This window comes from Rhamphochromis sp. 'chilingali' (assembly GCF_963969265.1).
Source record: "Rhamphochromis sp. 'chilingali' genome assembly, chromosome: 7".
NCBI classification, from domain to species: domain Eukaryota; kingdom Metazoa; phylum Chordata; class Actinopteri; order Cichliformes; family Cichlidae; genus Rhamphochromis; species Rhamphochromis sp. 'chilingali'.
Genome location: NC_137934.1, coordinates 37,684,943 through 37,704,722, shown reverse-complemented (window position 1 = coordinate 37,704,722; position 19,780 = coordinate 37,684,943). Strand labels below are relative to the sequence as shown.

Below are 19,780 nucleotides of genomic sequence, written 5' to 3'. Positions count from 1 at the left end.
GCAACAAGGTGGTCCTGGGATGGATGAAAAACAAAGAATGACTGCTACGCAGAGCTTTTAGGAAACTGTTTAAATTTACTTTCCATGGTTATGAGAAATAAATAGTTCCAGTAAAAAGAGTCACACACCAACTGTTCACCGGCAGCTCAGTGTTTCAGAGAGGTCGAGTTCACAACACAGCAGGCCTTCCATGCATCAGGCTCACATACACACACACGTTCAGACGTGTTCACGGAAAAATACATCAGTCACACATTTTGAAAAAGTACAGTTTTACAATGATAAATATTTTAGCTGTTATCGAAATCTCCTTTTGTGCATGTTACTGCTGTTCGTGCACACAAATGTCCTATTAACAGGAACAGTTTGCAGTTCACGGAGAAATAATCCTGCATCTTTTGGTCTGATCGAAGTAAAATGGAAATCAATAACTTCTGAAAAACAAAAACTATTCTAGTGAAGCATCCAAGCATGCAGTATAAGAAAGCTACTTTATTTTAAAGAGACATGTTTTGGGTCGATGTAATACAGGAAATCTACCATTAATATAATGACATTTTCCTGGGAACACAATAATTTATACATTATTCTAAATATAAACTGGTTACAGTATATTTTCTTTACAGTATTTGTGTTGTCACAGTTTGTGTTGAGCTCTTGAACACGATAATGTCCGCCTTATAAGGAAAGCCTCCTAAGAGTTATCTACAGGATTATTAAACTGTTAGCTGCAAACTGTGTTAGTTTAGTTTACTCCATTAATGCTTTCATATATTAATTTATCAAGAATTAGTTGTGCCTCGAGCACTTCTATAGCATTTTTCTACCCAATCAGTATCTGAAAGAGAAATCTCTACTGTAGACATTTAAAAAAGAAAAAAAAAAGAGAGTGTAAATACAAAACTTTCATTAAGATGTCGACCAAAAGAACTGCAGTAACAGGAAAACAGATCATCTTACATGTGATGTTCAAAGCACCCTGGTATTTAGCTGCACAAGATTAACCACTGCAGTCAGGTCTGTTTTGCTACTGTGAGTGCAGGTGTTCGCTGACATTTTACGTAATTCTTCCGCGTGTGACTTTTTTGCTGCCACAAAAATGTAATGTTTTCTATTAATCCTTTAAGGAAATGGTTTGACATTTCGAGAAACATGCTTATGTGCCCCAAGTAAGATGACAAGGCTGACACAACTCTTGGGCTTGCACACTGAGCTAAAATTCCCAGCACCTGTAAAAAAAAACATTTTGGTTTTTACAGGTGATCATGTTTTTCACTTAAACGGTGAAATAAAGCAGAATGCGTTGATTTGTCAGCTTTGTAGGTGTGGACAAACGTTACAGAGTTAAGCTCGTCATTTCAAACTCTTTTCAGTCTTTTTGCTAACCCAACCAAAGCTAAAGCTTCACATTTAGCGTGACATCAATCTTCTCATGTAACCATTTCCAATGAAGATCAGCCAAAGTCTGGACCACGAGTGATTACACCTACACTGGTCCATGGCAAAAAGAAAAGTGCATATACAACTAAAATAAGCCAGGGATGCAAAGCACACCAGTGAACATTTATAAGAGGGTGATTTGAGGAGGTCTTCCCTTTGTTTCAGTAAACATATAATCAAAAGCAAGACTTCTCAACAGGCTTTATCATCTGTAGCATCACTGTTGGTTGCAAACAACATAGCGGGCAAATGTAAAAATTTCAATTTGAAATGTCTTTTTTTTTTGTACAAATACTGAAAGAGCAGTGGTTGTTCAAAGGCAACCCTCATTGCCTTTGAACAGCCCTCCCCACCCCCACTATCCCACCCCCCAGCTCTGAGAACATGCCACACTGACACTGCTGTTTCACAAGGAGAGGTCACAGACACAGAGAACACATCCTAATACTGTTGGGTAAACTTGGCCAAGCGAGGCTCCTGTCCCTGATTCCAAAAGAAAAAAATAAAACAAAATAACAAACTGAAACAGACCAAAAACAAAATACACGCACACACATGAAGTGCAAGTTAAACACAAAGAATTACTGCAGTGACATCTCCGAATGTACACAAAGCAAGAAAGTGTAGTTTGCATTTATCTTAAAAAAACAAAAAAAAAAAACACACACAAAAGAAAACAAAGGAAACAAAGCATTGAAATCCTGGCAGCTCTGTGAGAGGTTTTAAGGAAGGCTTGCTGGCTTCCTGTGGGAGTCACATGACTTCCTTTTCAGCTCCAGTATTCCTCTTCTTTCATCTGCTTGCCTCCCGTCACACCTCAGTTTTGGTCCCGTTGGTGAGCAACAGTGGTCAAAAAGAAGCAAGGGGTGGATGTTCTCATGTAGACCATGTAGCTCTGCGTGTGCTTCTTTCACCGCCCAGCTGTCAGTCATAGTCACACTCTCTGATTTTCAGTTTAACCCCAGAGGGCAGCGGGTCTTCTGCAAGTCCATCCTAAATGTTTTTGGAGAAATGACAACCAACACCATCTAGTGTTTCTGGAAACGTTGTAGAGTTCAGTCACGGAAGCTCGAAGAAAAACAAAACATAATCTCCAAATATATATGTATATAGAGATATACATATTTTACAAAAGAAGCTTTCGATCTCCAAGGACGACGACAACAAGAACAACAACTTGGGCCACAGCATCGACATCAACATCAGTTGACTCATGAGAAGCCGGAGGATCGTTGTCAGGAGAACAATAGTAACCTTACTGACTGCTCAACTGTGCATGGCATCCCGAGTTCACATTGTGCAAACACACACACACACACACGCGCCTTCGCGCAGACACACACTGTGTTAAATACAGACAGTAGTAGTTTAGCAGCAAAAAAAAGTTCAACCTCACCCATCCCCCCCGCCCCCAATAAATAAACAGTCACCAAATAGATTCAACTCAGAGTCACTCGCTCAGATTGAGTGTTTGCGTGCGCGTGTGTGTAGTTAAATGGGTGGTGTGGGTGTCACTCCGAGGGGCGGTGGGCTCATGCAAGAGGCTGCTGGGAGGTGTAGATGAAGTGGGGCGTCTTCTTCATGAAACACTAGAACAGCATGCTTTGCCTCCTGTTGATCTTGCTGTTACCTAAAAGAGAAAAAAACAACATGTAAAATACATCACCCATAATGCCTTTGGTTTAAGCCATAGACCGCAGGTGTTCCTCATTCAGAACTGCACTTTCTGTGTGTGTGTGTGTGTGTGTGTGTGTGTGTGTGTGTGTGTGTGTGTGTGTGTGTGTGTGTGTGTGCGCGCGCGCACGCATGCATTTAGGCAATTCTAGGATGCTAGAACCGTCTTAGTTAACAGATGCATTTTCATCATAAATAAATGATAGCAATAAAGCATTTTAAAGTTCACATTTAAATTTTAAGGATGGTTGACTCCACAGTGAGGTCACCGAACAGTTTATGAACTACTTTTCTGAAGTCTCGAGGTTGAGATCAATGCTGATGCCTTCTTCGTCTTTTGAAACCAGATTCGAACATGTTTGAGAGAGAGTGGAGCTGATCAGCTTAGCTCTTGGTGCATTTGATCTTCGATATATTATTTAGCTATTTTTGGACAGGACAAAATGTAAGGACAAAGGTGGTTGACTCTTTAGAGTGGCGGTTGGTACAACTGCATGCTGAACAGAGGGTGGGTTCTTTAGAATTCATGGACCATAATTAAAATAAATAAATAAAATCAGCATCATGTTAATTAAAAAGCACTTGAAAATGTAATTGAGACCATGATTTCATTTCTTCGTTAAATGATCTAAAAAAGCCGAGTTGGTTAAACATTTGGATTCTCCACCTACCTGACTCTGGATACGAGGAGTTCCTGTAGCCTGGGTCTCTCTGCAGCTGCACTTCTTTCAATGTGAATATCGATACACCTGAAACACAGGGGAGAGGTTCAGTTACTCCAACGAGTAACAGAAAAGATAAAAGAATCGAGAACCAAAGCCTCTGAAAGACAGACAGCAGCTTTATTATCAAAGGTGTGTGTGCTCACTCTCAGGCAGTGTGTGGACTCTCATCCCAAGCTGCCTGAAATAGGAATGCTTCATTGCCTCATCAGCTGAAATTCTCTTCTTGGATTCGTACTGCGGAGACAGAAACAGGAAACGATAAGGATACTGTGACTTTATCAAAAAACGCATCAGTGCAGCAATCAGGGAATTCACAAGAAGTTCGTTACTGTGCCTCCTGCTGTCATCATAAAGGAATTCATTACTAAAATAAATCTAGTGACTAGTGATGCAAAGCTGAAGCTTTGCCATTACAGAAACACACAAACGTAAACATATCAGCCTTTTTTCATATCCAGCAGATGAGAAGAGAAATGACAGGCAACAAACTGGAAGTCAGATATGAACTGGTGATACTGTGGTTCACGGTTGGTGCCTTAAACTAGTTAGATTATTTTTCATTAGTTTAAAGTCCTTTGTTTGCTAGTAGACTTAGACTCTGAAAACTACTACCAGACTAAAAGTCAAACATATACAGGCAAGCTGGTTCTTCCATGCAACCTATGGGAAACCTGCCAGCACCCATAGCAAACATAAAGAGGCATTTAATGCAGCCCCGTACACCTATTTGCAACAATACCCTGGGACTCTCTGCAACCACTAGTAACCATTCACTAACCCATTGAGCAATACACTTCTTTTCTTTCTTTTTTTTACCTGGCAACTTGTGGTTGCCGGGTGTTGGGGTGGGGTGTCGCTCTGTGTGACTGGGGCTTAAGTTACACCAAACCACTGATGATATTCATGTACATCTCACTATTTTTTGAGTAACTAAATCAGTTTTTAAAAAGCTGGGTGTAAATGGTTTAATAGGAGCATTTAACAGAACTCAGTTTTGACCAGCTGTTACTATTTAACCAAAGGCTTGCATAAGACAAAGAAAACTAGGAATATCAGTGCAATATATATACAACTACTTATACAGTATTGTGATTACTGTGACAGTAAAGACTCACTCTGAGGAAAGACAGCAGCAGCTCGATGCCTTCACTGTCTAACCTAAAGAAGACAAAAAGAAGAGAACAGTTTGGGCTGATGGGAATCTAGGCGCTCATGGGAGGAAGGAAGTGGACAGACCTCTGTAAATGTTTTACAGGATTTCCTGCCTGCAGCAGGCATACACACACAGACACAAGCATGCACACACACACACACACACGCTCAAGAATATATATCAATTATATAAATGCAAAGGGGCAGATAAGGAAAAACAGATCCCACGTGCGAGCGGTACCTGGGGGCATGATTGATGATTGGCTGGGGTTTGTATTTGGGGAAGCTGTAGGATTTAAACTCTTCGATAGAAGAGATTCCTGGCCAGTTCTCCTCTGTAGGTGTTCCTGAAGTCACATAGTCACATATAGGTTGCCATGTTCAATTAAGCAGGTAATAACATGTGGTGAAACGTCTGAGTTGTTAAAGAGATCAGATCTTGCAGAAAATGCTCACCCAGTAGCCTGAAGATGAGGTGGAGCTCGTCTTCAACGGTGGAGCCGGGGAACAGAGGCCGACCTGCAGCCATCTCATAGAATATACATCCAACACCCCTGGAGACACACAAACATGCAATTTCACACAATAAATGAGTGAGTGGGAGGTGGGGTTAACAGTTTTCAAGCTGAGAATAATTTGAATTAAAAATGCTGAAGAGGTCTCATGATGAGGCGAACAGTTTTATATGACACAAAAATGTTATTAAAGTTAAGCATTACCTCTTCACGCATTCATTTAAACAGACCAAAGAGCAGTATGTGGTGATCATGGAAAACAGAGATCACTTCATGACTTTGGCTAACTGTAGGCATACTACTGGTTTGTTAGCCAAGATCTGAGGGTTGCAAAGAAGTAGTGAAACTGTAAGAGTGCAACAAAAACCGCAAGCAAAACCTGTACCGTTTCCTTTAAAATCTTTTATTCTAAAGATGCCCAGGTGTTCATTTCCGATTTCTCTCGCACTTTTCACAGATTTACTGCTGCTTAGCAAGTAGTTGACAAGTGTCTGCAGACGAGTCATCGTTTCCCATACAAAGTATGGGTGACCACTGCGATCTGCTAATGATCAAAGCCTTTGCAGGGAGGTATGTGTTGCAGTAACATGCCTCTTTGGGACCAATTTCACCTAGCAACTACAAGCCAACCAGTTGCAGAATACACGTTTTTCCCTAGCAACCAGAGTAATTCATGACCAACTGGTGTCTAGGCCTGTGTAAATGGGACATTGGCTTCATTTCATTCCCTCACTTTATAAGTCCACAGCTAACTGAAAATACAACCACACAACTACAACAACAAGAGATCTACAACTAACTAAATAACTAGTTTAAGGCACCAACTGTGAACCACATTATCATCCTCAATTCATACCTGACACCTGACTGGTGTTTTGTTGACTGTCATTTACCTTCTTAAAGTTTTTTTTTTGCACCATGAAATTGAAAGAATAACTAGCAGTTACTGTAACGTCGGAGCCTACAGTATTCACCTTCTTCCTACTTATAACCGTGCTTCTCCTTTAAAATTTAGTTTTTCAAATCAGAAGTTGATAAAAACTTATTTCTGGCTTCAGACATACATTATTTATTTATTCATACACAAGCCAAAGCAAATGAAAAGCTGTTATCATTAGCAGCTGCAGTAAAAAGAATGAAATAAGAAGTGCAGTACAGTAGAGAGTGCTGTTTAGTTAGGTCATAATTCCCTGTGGGTTTGTAACTACAAGGGACACGTGTTGCATTACCAGCAGCCATTTGATTCAGCATTTAATTAGTGATGATAGCAGTTTAAAACCATAAAAAGGATTATTTGTAGTTATTATAAGCTACATACCACATATCGATCTGGGTTGAGTACTCAGAGGATCCCAGCAGAACATCAGGAGGTCGGTACCAAAGAGTCACCACCTCGTTGGAATAGGTTTTAGTTGGAACAGACTTGGCCCTGGCCAAACCTGCAAAGCCACCACAGACTCATAAGGGTTTTTACACAACAAATCAGCATTATGTCTGTGAAGATCCTCTCCTGCTGGTCTTCCTCTTACCAAAATCAGCCAGTTTAAGTTCTCCTCTCTCATTGATGAGGAGGTTCTGTGGCTTCAGGTCCCTGTGGAGAACTTTCCTTTTGTGACAGTATGACAGCCCTCGCAATATCTGGAACAGGAAGATCTGGAAAGGTATTTTTAAATGGCTTGATGTTATTAATAAGTCAGCTCATGTTTTCATTACTTATGTTTATGCTTTTCTGATCTAATTTGCCTGATGTGATGGAAATACAAACAGAAGAAAAGACCAAAAGATGCTTTTAGACTCTTGGGAGAATTTATATAGAAAAATTGACAAAACAGTTTAATCTGTTAGACACACAGAAAATATAACAAAGCTGGAAGGGTTGAAAAAAAAGAGTTTACTTTACATAGCATGGGGAAAAAAACATCATCCTCACCTTCACATTATGCATACTCATTATGTTTCCACAGTCGTCCATGTACTGCTTCAGGTCTTTGTCCTTCAAGAAGAGGTGGCACCATTAGACAGGACGTACATGTACAAAAAGTCTATAAACGGATAGACCATTTTTCTTTTTCTGTTTCTCTGTCATTCAACAAATCCACTCTGAGTCTTACCAGGTACTCAAAGACGAGTGTGAGGCTCTTGTCAGTGTGAACGATGTCATGTAGCGTCACAATGTTGGCGTGTTTCAGGTCCTTCAATAATGACACTACAGATGCACAAAGATGTTTACAAAGACAGAAACATTTAACATTTATATAACAAAACCTGACTCAGGAAAATGAAACACCAATTAGAAGGACAGTTCATAAAACAAAGGATTTTAAATCAGAATTTATTTTAGAGATAAGAAGGTTTAAAATGTAACATTGACACATTCGAGCTGTCTCTCTCAGGGTGTCACGTCTTGTTGTAGTCAACTATGGCTGAGCTAAACTGCTACACAAGACTCCAGATGAAACACCAGAACTTTGCTGTATCAAAGGACATAAAACCTGCTAACCTTCTCTGATGGCTGTGCACGGGGCTCCTTCCTCATGCTCCAGCCGGATCTCCTTCAGCGCCACCAGGTTGTCAGTCAGTTTACTGCGTCCTTTAAACACTGTGGCGTAAGTTCCCTGAAAGCAACACATAGCATTAATTTAATTAATTTAACTGTATAGCAAAGTTACACTGTGAAGTGCATGTGGAAACTTGAGCCTTCCTCACCTCTCCCAGCTTGTCCAGTTTAATGTACGTCTCCAACTTTCCAAAACCAATCTCTGACTAAGGAAGAGAAGAATTTAAGCATATTAATTGCACTCATTTCTGCAAACAGACACTTGCAAACAAATGCAGTCTGCGTTCTGTTGACCATTCACATTTGAGCAGGCTTTGCAGGTGTTTTCCTGCTGCACCATCTTACTGTGTCCCCGCACCCTTCAGAAAACCGAAGGCGTCTCAAATCTTTACATAACCCATCATGTACACTCAAACTTTAGTTATTTGTAGCAGGTTTTTTTTTAATAATGTTGCAACAAAACCCACATCATACTTTTTCTTTCAGAGGGAAAGACCCAAAGTTCACGTGTGCAGGATATGATTTAGATCAAAGGTTTTCAAACTGTCAAGCAATTAAGGGCCCATTAGGATCACGTCCTATTCCAGTTTTATTCTAGACCCTTACAGAGTACCAGTGCATGAAGCGCAGTTAAAAATACTCTGTATTTATCTTATACTGATGCAGTTCATCCAGTCTGAAATGGGCTGTTTTAGCTCCTATCACTTTAAGACAACAACATGTTTGAACATGACCATATTAGGTATATAACTTCTAAACAAAAGAGCCCAGAAGAGAGGAAAAAAAACACCTGGAGCCTCAAGCCTGAAGTAAAGAGCTCACATTGATCACTCGCTAAAAAAAGAAATCTGTCCGTATTACATATAAATATTCAGTAATATTTATATATTTAGTAAAGACCCTTACACTTGGCTGGTGCAACAGAAAAAAAATAGAGTCAAATCTTTTTCTCAAAAATTGGACTGATATTTAATATTACAGGACCTTCAGAAGAAATAAATCAAAGCAGCCCACAGATCTCTCACAAACTCAGTAGCAAAATCATGCACCCAGTCTCACCAACAAGTGTAGTTCCAAAGCACAACAACAAGATAATCCCCTAAGAAACTAAGAATGAATAATGATACATATGAATATTTCATGTATGTGTGCCCACAGAGCAGCATGAATCAAACATTTTCTATCATATCTGGTTTCTGACAGCATGTCTTCAGGGATTGACCAAAAAAAACCCCCCCAAAAAACAAGAAGAATCGATATCAAGAAGAATGAAAGGCGATTAATTATGAGTGTTTACCGTCTTTAAACCTTTTTATTTACATTTAATCTTTCAAAAAACGTTCAAAGGCAAACTCACGATGACCACGAATCTCCCTGTCAGTGATGATAACCACACCGCAGCAGAGCATTACGATCTAATTTTATAGGCTACAAGTGTGAGGTGAGCGCATGTGACTACAGATTAATCCATCTTGGGCTTGTACCAGGAAAATCACCATGGAAACCCGGCACAGAGGGTGTCTGGTAACAGGACTGCTTGTGCCACAAAGCAGTAAAAGAACAGAGACAAACAGACACACACTGACCAGCGAGGCTCGGCGCGAACGTCGGCTGAGCGGTTGGTCGAAGGGTGGGCTGCTAAGCTGCAACTTCTCCAGGTAGCCGTCAGGGATTCGGATGTCAGCAGGCAGAGACAGGCGCTTGTTGAGGTCCTAAAACACACACACACATATATAAAGAAGTCTTTATCTAACGTTCCTAAAGAAACCGTAAAGTTAGCCTGTGTAACAAGATCACACATGTGCTGCTGACACTTGTTAAGTGTCGTCTGTATGTTGTGTAGGGCATGTTTCAGCAGTGAGCAGCACAAGACAATGTGCCCTGCAGAATCCACCCACATCCCTGCTGCTTCTAAAATAACTCGTCCTCTTCTCCTCCTACTCCCAGAGACGACAAAAAACAGGTCGATCACCATCTTATGGAAGGTGAAAATAAGAGGCGGCCTGTTGAAGTGTGACTGCTGGTAAAAAAACAACACCATGATTACAACATGATTATAAAACTGTACCTGCGTTAAGCTCGTACAGCCAATCTGCACTCATACTGCACAACTCACATCTAAAGTGTTCTGGATGTCAGATCATATCTATTCCAGGATCAAAGTCAAGAACACCACATCTGACACTGACGAGCTTACATAATGATGATGGATGTAATGGGGGAAAAAAACATTTAGTGGATTAAAAATACAGCGTGCATAAACCTCCCATCTCTGTACTTACCTTTAAAGTTTGGCCTCACCGCAAATAAATTATTCCCTCTCATGACAACAGCTTTTTGTTTTCTGAGACTGCTCGGAGAATAAGTTAGTATTATGAGTTCCCACAAAAGTCTGATCATAGTCAACATATACATCTTGTAAAAGGAAAATTTGTCCTCCATCAAGATGGTGTCAATATATGATAGAGTCATGAAAAAGAAAGTTTTTCACAGGACTGCAGTTCTGTGAAAAAATAGGTACACACTATAATACTGCCGACCTATTGCACGCAATGGCGGCGCCATCTTACCCTCCGACCCTCAAATGGTTATCTGTATGACTTTATCAGTCTCTCACATCCCTGTGGAGGAATTTCGGTCCACTCGTTTACAACGCTGCTTCAGTGAACTGAGTTATGTGGGCATTTGTTCACACAAATCCCACCACAACATTTCAATCAGGTTGAAGTCTGGGTGTGATACATCACAGCGCCTCGACTCTTTACTTTTTCAGTCTGTTGTAGATTTGCTGTCATGCTCGGAATCATCGTTCTGCTGCATGATTTCACGTGGGCCGAGGTTTAGCTGTCAGAAAGATGGCCTCACATTTCGATTCACAAGATCTGTCTAACCACACAACTACAATGGGAAGACTGGTAGTATTAACACAAAGGGACAAACTACCAAAATGTCTCCAGAGGTGCTCACAATTGAAAATGATCTTCTTTTTTTTTAGTTGACCTAATTAGCAGCACCTGCCTGCTACCTACACTCTTATGGAAGTGGTAAACATGTAACTTTCTCAGCAACACTGTGAGCCAATTGCTTGAAGCTTGGCAGCCTAGCCAAGGAAGACCCTATTAAACTGTGGTGAAGATGTGAATTGGTTTCTTAATGAGTGTAAGATAGGGCACTGACCCTGGGGGAGGACTGCACTCTCCAAAAGCCAATATTCTAACCATTTGTTTGTCAGCAGAGTTATACAAAATTGATCAGGTCAAACTTAATGAAACTTGGTGGAGAGGCGGTGGAGTGTGGACAAAGGGACAGAACCAACTCATTCATTCTGAGATCTACAACACTCATTTTCATACTGCAAGATATCTCATTGGCTAGTGCGATTTTTAGGTAGCTTCCTATTTAAACTACGCTGTGCATCTTCTTTAAGAATGAATCAACACAAAGACTTTGTAGACTTCTGAAGCATCAGTTTAATGGGTTAAGAAAATACCCATACTGCTTTTATAATATAGGAAACAGATTTTACCCAGGCATAGAGCTGGTTCACAAGTGAGAAACCAAAAGCCTGTTTATCTTTTACTAAGACCAGGTGACCGAGCTTTCGCTGTGCTCTTAACCTCTTTGCTGAGACAACTTTATGAAAACCTCCGCCATCAAGGAACCACAAGAAGAGCAGTGCGCTTACCCTCATGTAACGCGTATCTGCTGTCTTTGACCACATCCTCGATTTCCACTTATTTCATGCACAAATGAAACTAACATTTAAAAGGGGTGAAAAGCAGGTCAGTGTGCATGTGTATCTCTGTGAGAGGTAGCATACATCAGGGAAGGTGATATGGCGGGTTCTGGCATATTTTACCATTGACCAGCAGGGGGCAGGGGGTCTCCAGGTGAATTCAGTCTTCCTTTCCAAATCAATATTCCCCCAGATTAAAAAAAAGCCAAACAAGTAAACATATCAAATAGGTTTTATAGTGCACATAATCTATGGTAAAGTCAGCATTTGCTTTAATTCTATTAGGAGAGAAGAGATTTTCTGTAACTTACTAGTGAGTAACACCATAACAGGTGCAGTAAAAGGGTTCAATGATTACAAAACCACTGAAAAATTAAACAACTAGAAGGCAAAAAAATCCCCTGATAATCATGAGATCTGTTTCAATTCAGCTCTCTCCCTCTTTTCTGTTTTTTTTCTTATCTGAGCTTGCGTAAGGGACTAATTCTAATCTATCCTGGGTGACACCAATGCCAGTTTTTCATGTATAAATAACTTTCTTTGGGGTATTAAGAAAAACAAAAAGTGGCGAAAGCTGAAAATATGAATGAGAAAATAAGGAGATTACTAACAGGAGTCATTTAAAATGATTATGCAACAAAATTGGCCTAATGCTTGTTTTTAATACATTTTATATTGTATTATAATTCACCCCTGCATTTGAAATGCTACAAGTACTACTCACTTATACATGTCACACAGTTGTTTAAAATAGCACAACATAATTGTATTCTTCTTTACAAGAAGAATAAAGGGGAGCATGCTCTCAAGTGGAGACAGCTGACATGAAGAAAATCACTGTGGTAACCAGCACAGATTATCTCGTCTCTTTACCAGCCTCTTCTTTTGTCCTCAGGGAGCAGGGCTGCTATCAGTATCATGACGCCCCGACTCTTAGAACCCATTAGCCGAGAAACAATCTGTCCCAACCCCCTCCCAAATCACTTGAGGCAGTGGAGAAGACGAGCAGAAGGAGATGAGAGGAGGTGAAGCGTGGTATGTGGACTTGCAGCGTAAGCCGTTTTTACATGATTTACAGTGTGTGCATGTGTGTCGGGATTCTGCACGTCTCACCTCCATGGAGATTCGCCGGTGGACCCTGTTCCTCAGACAGACGCCCGTCGGAGACTGGACCTCGTCTGAAGACGTTCCTGATGCCTGATCGCTCTCCCCGTCAGATCCCATCTTCAGATTTTCGTGGACAATATCTGAAAAAAATCAAGGATAGGGCACAAGAGGGCTTTGGATAAAAATCACACTGGAACTGCCAGATTAAGACGGTTTAGGAGTGATCCAGACCGGCTAATGATTAATGCTGTTTGTAGAACAGACCTAAACTTACAAGAATCAATAACTTTCATTATCTGTTTATCTGTTGCTTAAAAAAAAAAAAAAAGGGAAAAACAAAGAAGAAAACACCCAAAGCTAAATTTCTTAAAGGATAAGTCAATAAACTAAAAAGAGCGCAGTTTCTACTATAAGTAAGAAGGGATAAAAAGTTGAGTTGCAAATCTATCTTATAAAGCCTGAGGTAGTATGTCCCAGTTGCTTTGTGTTCATGCATAAGATATGTCATTTAGAAGCACATATTACCATATTTTAGACATTTATTTTTTATGGCTCTGTAGCTTCATTCAGAAGTAACCAACAGCAGATATTCAAAGCGTTGCCTGGTGGGCGATGGGATAATCTTGTTCAGACTTTTAAATCGTGACATTTGATAAGTCACCATAAACACATCTGCTAAACATAATGCAGCTGATGAGATTTTTGGCCATCTCAAGTACAATAATCAGTGAGAAATGTACTTGTGAACTGATCTTGTGTTGGGTGAGCAAGAAAATGAAGCAGGAGAAGAAAAAGAAGGAAAAGAAGAAGAACAGCAACAGCTGGCAGTGCTATCACATTATTACCCAAAAATAGAGTTAGTTCAGGCAGGTGAAAAAGTGAAGCTCATCCACAACACAGGTTTCATCTGACCACAGCACTTTCTCCCAAGCCTTCTCTGAAACACTTAGATCAGGGGTCCCCAATCCCGGTCCACGAGTGCCGGTGTCCCTGCAGGTTTTAGATGTGTCCTTGATCCATCACAGCTGATTTAAATGGATAAATGACCTTCTCAACATGTCTTGAAGTTCTCCAGAGGCCTGGTAAAGAACTAATCATGCACTAAATAAGATGGCGCCGGTGAGGTCGGCTGCCGTCACGACTGCTCCGACCACTTTTTCTTTGTCTTTGTTTTTTAAGTTAGTTTTCAGCGTTTCTAAATCGGCAAAATCATCACCATTGGGTACATTAGGTATGACAGTGACACTCTTGTTTCTATTGGTATACAATGTACTCACAATTCGAAGTTTTTAACTCCGGATCCGAGCTGGCCGAGTGAGATCTCGAGGGAGAACAAAGGGAAGCGGCGGCGGCCTAGAGGGAAGCGAGTCGGCGTCAGGAACAGGCTGAGAGCTCGTGCACACCGCACACCTCTGCCTAGCATCCTGCTCGCCAACGTCCAGTCACTGGAGAACAAGCTTGACGACCTCAGGGCCAGGATAAAGTTCCAGAGAGACATTCGGGACTGCAATCTCCTCTGCTTCACCGAGACATGGCTGAACCCAGCGGTGCCGGACCACGCCATCCAGCCGGCCGAGTTCTTCTCGGTTCACCGCATGGACAGGACACGGGACTCGGGGAAGTCAAGGGGAGGCGGCGTGTGTTTAATGGTGAACAACAACTGGTGCAACAGTGCGAACGTTGTTCCTCTCACACGCTCCTGCACACCAAATCTGGAACTACTGTCCATCATGTGTCGTCCTTTTTATCTACCTCGGGAATTTACATCGGTCATTGTAAGTGCCGTTTATATTCCACCACAAGCGGACACGGTCACCGCCTTATGCGAGCTGCATGAGGCACTCACACAGCATCAGACACAACACCGGGACGCTGCGCTTATTGTGACGGGGGACTTTAATAGCGCCAACCTCAAACGCGCAGCGCCGAACTTTTATCAACACATCACCTGCCCCACCAGGGGTGAAAGGACACTGGACCACTGCTACACTACGGTCAAGGACGGCTACAAGGCACAATCCCGCCCCCCGTTTGGCAAATCTGATCACGCCGCCATCTTCCTCATGCCAAAATACAAACAAAGGCTGAAACAGGAAGTTCCGGTTCAGAGGAAGGTCGCGCGCTGGACGGATCAATCGGTGGCCGCGTTACAGGACGCACTCGATGACGCAGACTGGGGCATGTTCAGAAACAGCTCCGACGATGACGTCAACGTGTTTACGGAAGCAGTTGTGGGATTCATCGGGAAACTAGCGGATGATACCGTGGAGACAAAGACTATCACAACGTTTCCCAACCAGAAGCCGTGGGTGGATAAAACCATCCGCGACGCTCTGAGATCCCGCACCGCTGCCTACAACACGGGACTCATGACGGGGGACATGGACCCGTACAAAGCCGCGTCATATAACGTGCGGAGGGCGGTGAAAGAGGCGAAGCAGCGCTACGGGAGGAAACTAGAGTCACAACTCCAACAGAGTGACTCTAGGAGCCTGTGGCGGGGACTAAGGACAATAACGGACTATAAAGCACCAACAACCGGTATGACGAACGCGGCCGTGACTCTGGCAGACGAGCTGAACACTTTCTATGCTCGCTTCGAGGCTGCAGCTAAGGTCTCCAACAATGCTAGTGTTAGCGGCGCTAACGGCTGCAGACAGGAAACGTGCTCGTCATCTCCGAGCATGAAGTAAGGAGAGCCTTCAAGAGAGTGAACACCAGGAAAGCAGCAGGACCAGACGGCATCCCAGGTCGTATCCTAAGAGACTGCGCATACCAGCTAGCTCCTGTGTTCACTGAGATATTCAACATCTCTTTATCTCAGTCGGTGATCCCCACATGCTTCAAAGAGTCCATCATTGTTCCTGTCCCGAAGAAACCCCACCCTGCTTCTCTCAATGACTATCGCCCTGTAGCCCTCACCTCAGTAGTGATGAAGTGCTTTGAACGCCTGGTCAGAGACTTCATCATTTCTTCACTACCAGACACACTGGACCCACTACAGTTCGCTTACCGTCCAAATCGTTCCACAGACGATGCCATCTCTCATCTCCTCCACACATCACTCACTCACTTGGACACTAGAAGGGGGAATTATGTTAAAATGCTCTTCATAGACTACAGCTCTGCATTTAACACCATAATTCCCTCCACACTCACCACCAAGCTGGAGCATCTGGGACTCAGCTCATCTATGTGTCAGTGGATCTCCAACTTCCTAACTGGCAGACCACAGGCAGTAAGGATGGGCGGACATGTCTCAGCCTCCACCACTCTCAGCACTGGAGCCCCCCAGGGGTGTGTTCTGAGCCCCCTGCTGTACTCTTTGTACACATATGACTCATGACTATGTGGCCACTACCAGCTCCACCACCATCATCAAGTTTGCTGACGACACCGTCGTGGTGGGCCTGATCTCTGATAACAACGAGACGGCCTACCTGAAGGAGATTAGGAATCTGGAGAACTGGTGCCAGAGGAACAACCTCCTTCTAAATGTCAGTAAGACAAAGGAGCTGATAGTGGACTTCAGCACTAAGCAGGAGAGGAACTACCAGACCCCCGTCATCAACGAGTGCCCAGTGGAGAGAGTGGACAGCTTCAAATACCTCGGAGTTCACATCACGCAGGACCTGTCATGGTCCTGTCACATCAACACCGTGGTGAAAAAGGCCCGACAGCGTCTCTACCACCTCAGACGCTTGAGAGACTTCCAACTGCCCTCCAAGGTGCTCAGGAACTTTTACTCGTGCACCATAGAGAGCATCCTGGCGGGAAACATCTTAACCTGGTTCGGGAACAGCACCATGCAGGACAGACGAGCTCTACAGAGGGTTGTGCGGTCAGCTGAGCGCACCATCCGCTCCGAGCTCCCTGACCTGCGCTCAATCTACAGCAGGCGGTGCTGGACCAAGGCCAGGAAGATCGTGAAGGACCTCAGCCATCCCAACAACAGACTGTTCTCTCTGTTGAGGTCAGGAAAGCGATTCCGCTCCCTGAAGACCAACACAGAGAGACTGAGGAGGAGCTTCTTCCCGCAGGCGATACGGTCTCTCAATCACAATCACACCACCACACAGTACTGACCCACACATATGGTTCTTACACACACACTGGACTTTCTGGACTTTGGTTTTGCACAACACTGGTCACTATATTCTTCATTTCCGGTTAATACTTGTACAGCTGCTGTTATTGTGTATATATTTATTTATATTTAGATTTCTTCATACATTCTTATATAGTTCTATATTGTGTATTGTGTATTTTGTTGTACAGTTATTTTATTTTCAACTTTAATTTATATATTTATCTTTATCTTATTCTTCCCAGTTAAATTTACCCTTCATTCTAATTTGTGTTGTACAGTTATTTCATTTTTAACCTTAATTTATATTTTATTCCTTCCTAGTTAAATTTACCCTTTTTAATTTTTCATATTTATTTCCTATCTTATTCATAGCCTTTTCCTTTTTTGTTTTCTTTAGATCACGAGCAGTTGTCCAAGCATTTCACTACATATCGTACTGTGTATGACTGTGTACGTGACAAATAAAATTTGAATTTGATTTTGAATTTGAATTTGATTCAGGTGTGCTGACCCAGGGTGAGATCTAAAACCTGGGACACCGGCCCTCGTGGACTGGGATTGGGGACCCCTGACTTAGATGTTCACTGACAAACTTGTGATTGGCCTGTACGTGTGCCTTCAAATCAAATCAAATCAAATCACTTTTATTGTCACATCACATGTGCAGGCACACTGGCACAGCACATGCGAGTGAAATTCTTGTGTGCGAGCCCCACAAGCAACAGAGATGTGCAAACACAACAACACAAACGAGCAAAATACAAGAATGGCCAACCTGAAACTAATAAATATATGTACAATATATAATAGTGTATGCATTTCTGGATGTGTATACTAAATATTTTCCTACGTGTGTGTGTGTGTGTGTGTGTGTGTGTGTGTGTGTGTGTGTGTGTGTGTGTGTGTGTGTGTGTATACACATTTTTACAAATTAAATAGTAAAAAAATAAAATAATAATAATAATAAAATATATAAAATATACAGAGTTGAATATGTGCAAAACAAGTGGCATTTATATACAGTGTGGAGTGCATAATGTTGAAGTTCCAGTAGTGAAGCTGAGGTGTCTATGACGTGTTCAGCAGTCTGATGGCCTGATGGAAAAAGCTGTCTCTCAGTCTGCTGGTTGGGGACCGGATGCTGCAGAACCTCCTTCCTGATGGAAGCAGTCTGAACAGTTTATGGCTGGGGTGACTGGAGTCCTTGATGATCCTCCCCGCTTTCCTCAGGCAGCGCTTCCTGTAGATGTCTTGGAGGGAGGGAAGCTCACCTCCAATTATCCGTTCAGAGCACCGCACTACTCGCTGGAGAGCTTTGCAGTTGTAGGCGGTGCTGTTGCCATACCAGGTGGTGATGCATCCAGTGAGGATGCTCTCAATGGCACAGTGATAGAAGGTCCTGAGGATGCGGGGGCTCATGCCGAATCTTTTCAGTCTCCTGAGAAAGAAGAGGCGCTGCTGCGCCTTCTTCACTGTTTTGTTTGTGTGTACTGACCACGTAAGATCCTCAGCCAGGTGTACGCCAAGGAACCGGAAGCTGCTCACTCTCTCCACAGCAGCGCCGTTGATGGTGATGGGGGTGTGTACTTCTCTGCACCTCCGGAAGTCCACTATCAACTCCTTTGTCTTTGCGACGTTGAGGGTGAGATGGTTGTCTTGACACCAGTGGGTCAGGGCGCTGACCTCCTCCCTGTAAGCCATCTCATCACCGTTGGTGATAAGACCCACCACTGTAGTGTCGTCCGCAAACTTCACAATGATGTTGGAGCTGTTAGTGGCTGTGCAGTCGTAGGTGTAGAGTGAGTACAGGAGAGGGCTCAGTACACACCCCTGTGGAGCACCAGTGTTCAGTGTGATGGGGGATGAGGTGATGCAGGTTAAGGCGCTGCAAGATTTCAATCCATTACAGCATTGTATGTTATAAATGATGTTCTTTGTGACTGTGGTCCCCTGTGTAACAAGCTTCTCCCATGTAGTTTTGGGAATATCCACCACCTTTTTTGTGATAATCATTCACCCCATGATTTTCACGGAGCTCCAGATCAAGGGCGATTGATGATCACCTTATTACAAAGGTTCATGCTCATAATCTTGCAGCCCATTCCAGCACCGTGCAGATCTACAAGCACTTTTTTCTATGCTTTTTCTATCTAAGTAACATTCACATATATGCACACTCCAATAGATGCATTGGAGAGCAAATTGGGGCTCAGTATCTTGCCCCCACTTGCTTTGGCTTGCAGAGTGGAGCAGCCAGCGATTGATAAACCAAGCCTTCCCTTTAGCGGATCCATTCTGTACTTCCTGAGCTACAAGCACCCCATTAAACATTTAGTTTGATTAAGTTTGATCAATCGAGTGTCTTACAAAAAGTAAGACATGACAAGAAACTTACAGAAAGAATATATGACAGAAACACTATCCATCAGTGACCACAGGGTGATGATTAAATAGTAAAGCCTGGGGATCATCACTAGTCTGTCTCCAAAGCAAACTTAATGAAAGCAAAAATGTACAGCTTTATTTCACAGAGCCCACCTTCTCCCATTCATCTCCTCTCAGACCCTTATAACCCCAGAGGCCCAAAATGCCACGCCACAACATCGCTACCTTCTCCACAATAAAACTACCACTAACACAAAAGAGGCAAACACACTCAAGTTCAAACCACATGCCCACCCTCTCCTCCGCATACACAAAAACGCTCACCGAGTTAATGAGTAGCCACAGTTTTGAGTAGTTCTCTGTCATCAATGTGTTAGCACCTCCAACCATGCAGACTAT

At 42.6% G+C, this 19,780-nt stretch overlaps 1 protein-coding gene across 3 annotated transcripts in view; it reads right to left on the bottom strand.

Annotated features, from left to right (window-relative positions):
* Positions 1-69: 69 nt before the first annotated feature.
* cdk17 (cyclin dependent kinase 17) overlaps positions 70-19,780 on the bottom strand; it is a 54,084-nt gene continuing 34,373 nt past the window's right edge. For all 3 annotated transcript variants that reach the window (XM_080886610.1, XM_080886611.1, XM_080886609.1), the window contains exons 4-17: positions 12,913-13,046; positions 9,650-9,775; positions 8,213-8,269; positions 8,007-8,121; positions 7,618-7,712; positions 7,437-7,499; positions 7,036-7,159; positions 6,825-6,945; positions 5,448-5,545; positions 5,233-5,338; positions 4,955-4,997; positions 3,983-4,073; positions 3,786-3,863; positions 70-3,070 (exon numbers count right to left, since the gene is read on the bottom strand). In XM_080886610.1, the coding sequence (XP_080742736.1) occupies positions 3,030-3,070; positions 3,786-3,863; positions 3,983-4,073; positions 4,955-4,997; positions 5,233-5,338; positions 5,448-5,545; positions 6,825-6,945; positions 7,036-7,159; positions 7,437-7,499; positions 7,618-7,712; positions 8,007-8,121; positions 8,213-8,269; positions 9,650-9,775; positions 12,913-13,046 (1,292 nt within the window). In that variant the 3' untranslated portion in view covers positions 70-3,029. The remainder of the gene's footprint in view (positions 3,071-3,785; positions 3,864-3,982; positions 4,074-4,954; positions 4,998-5,232; positions 5,339-5,447; positions 5,546-6,824; positions 6,946-7,035; positions 7,160-7,436; positions 7,500-7,617; positions 7,713-8,006; positions 8,122-8,212; positions 8,270-9,649; positions 9,776-12,912; positions 13,047-19,780) is intronic.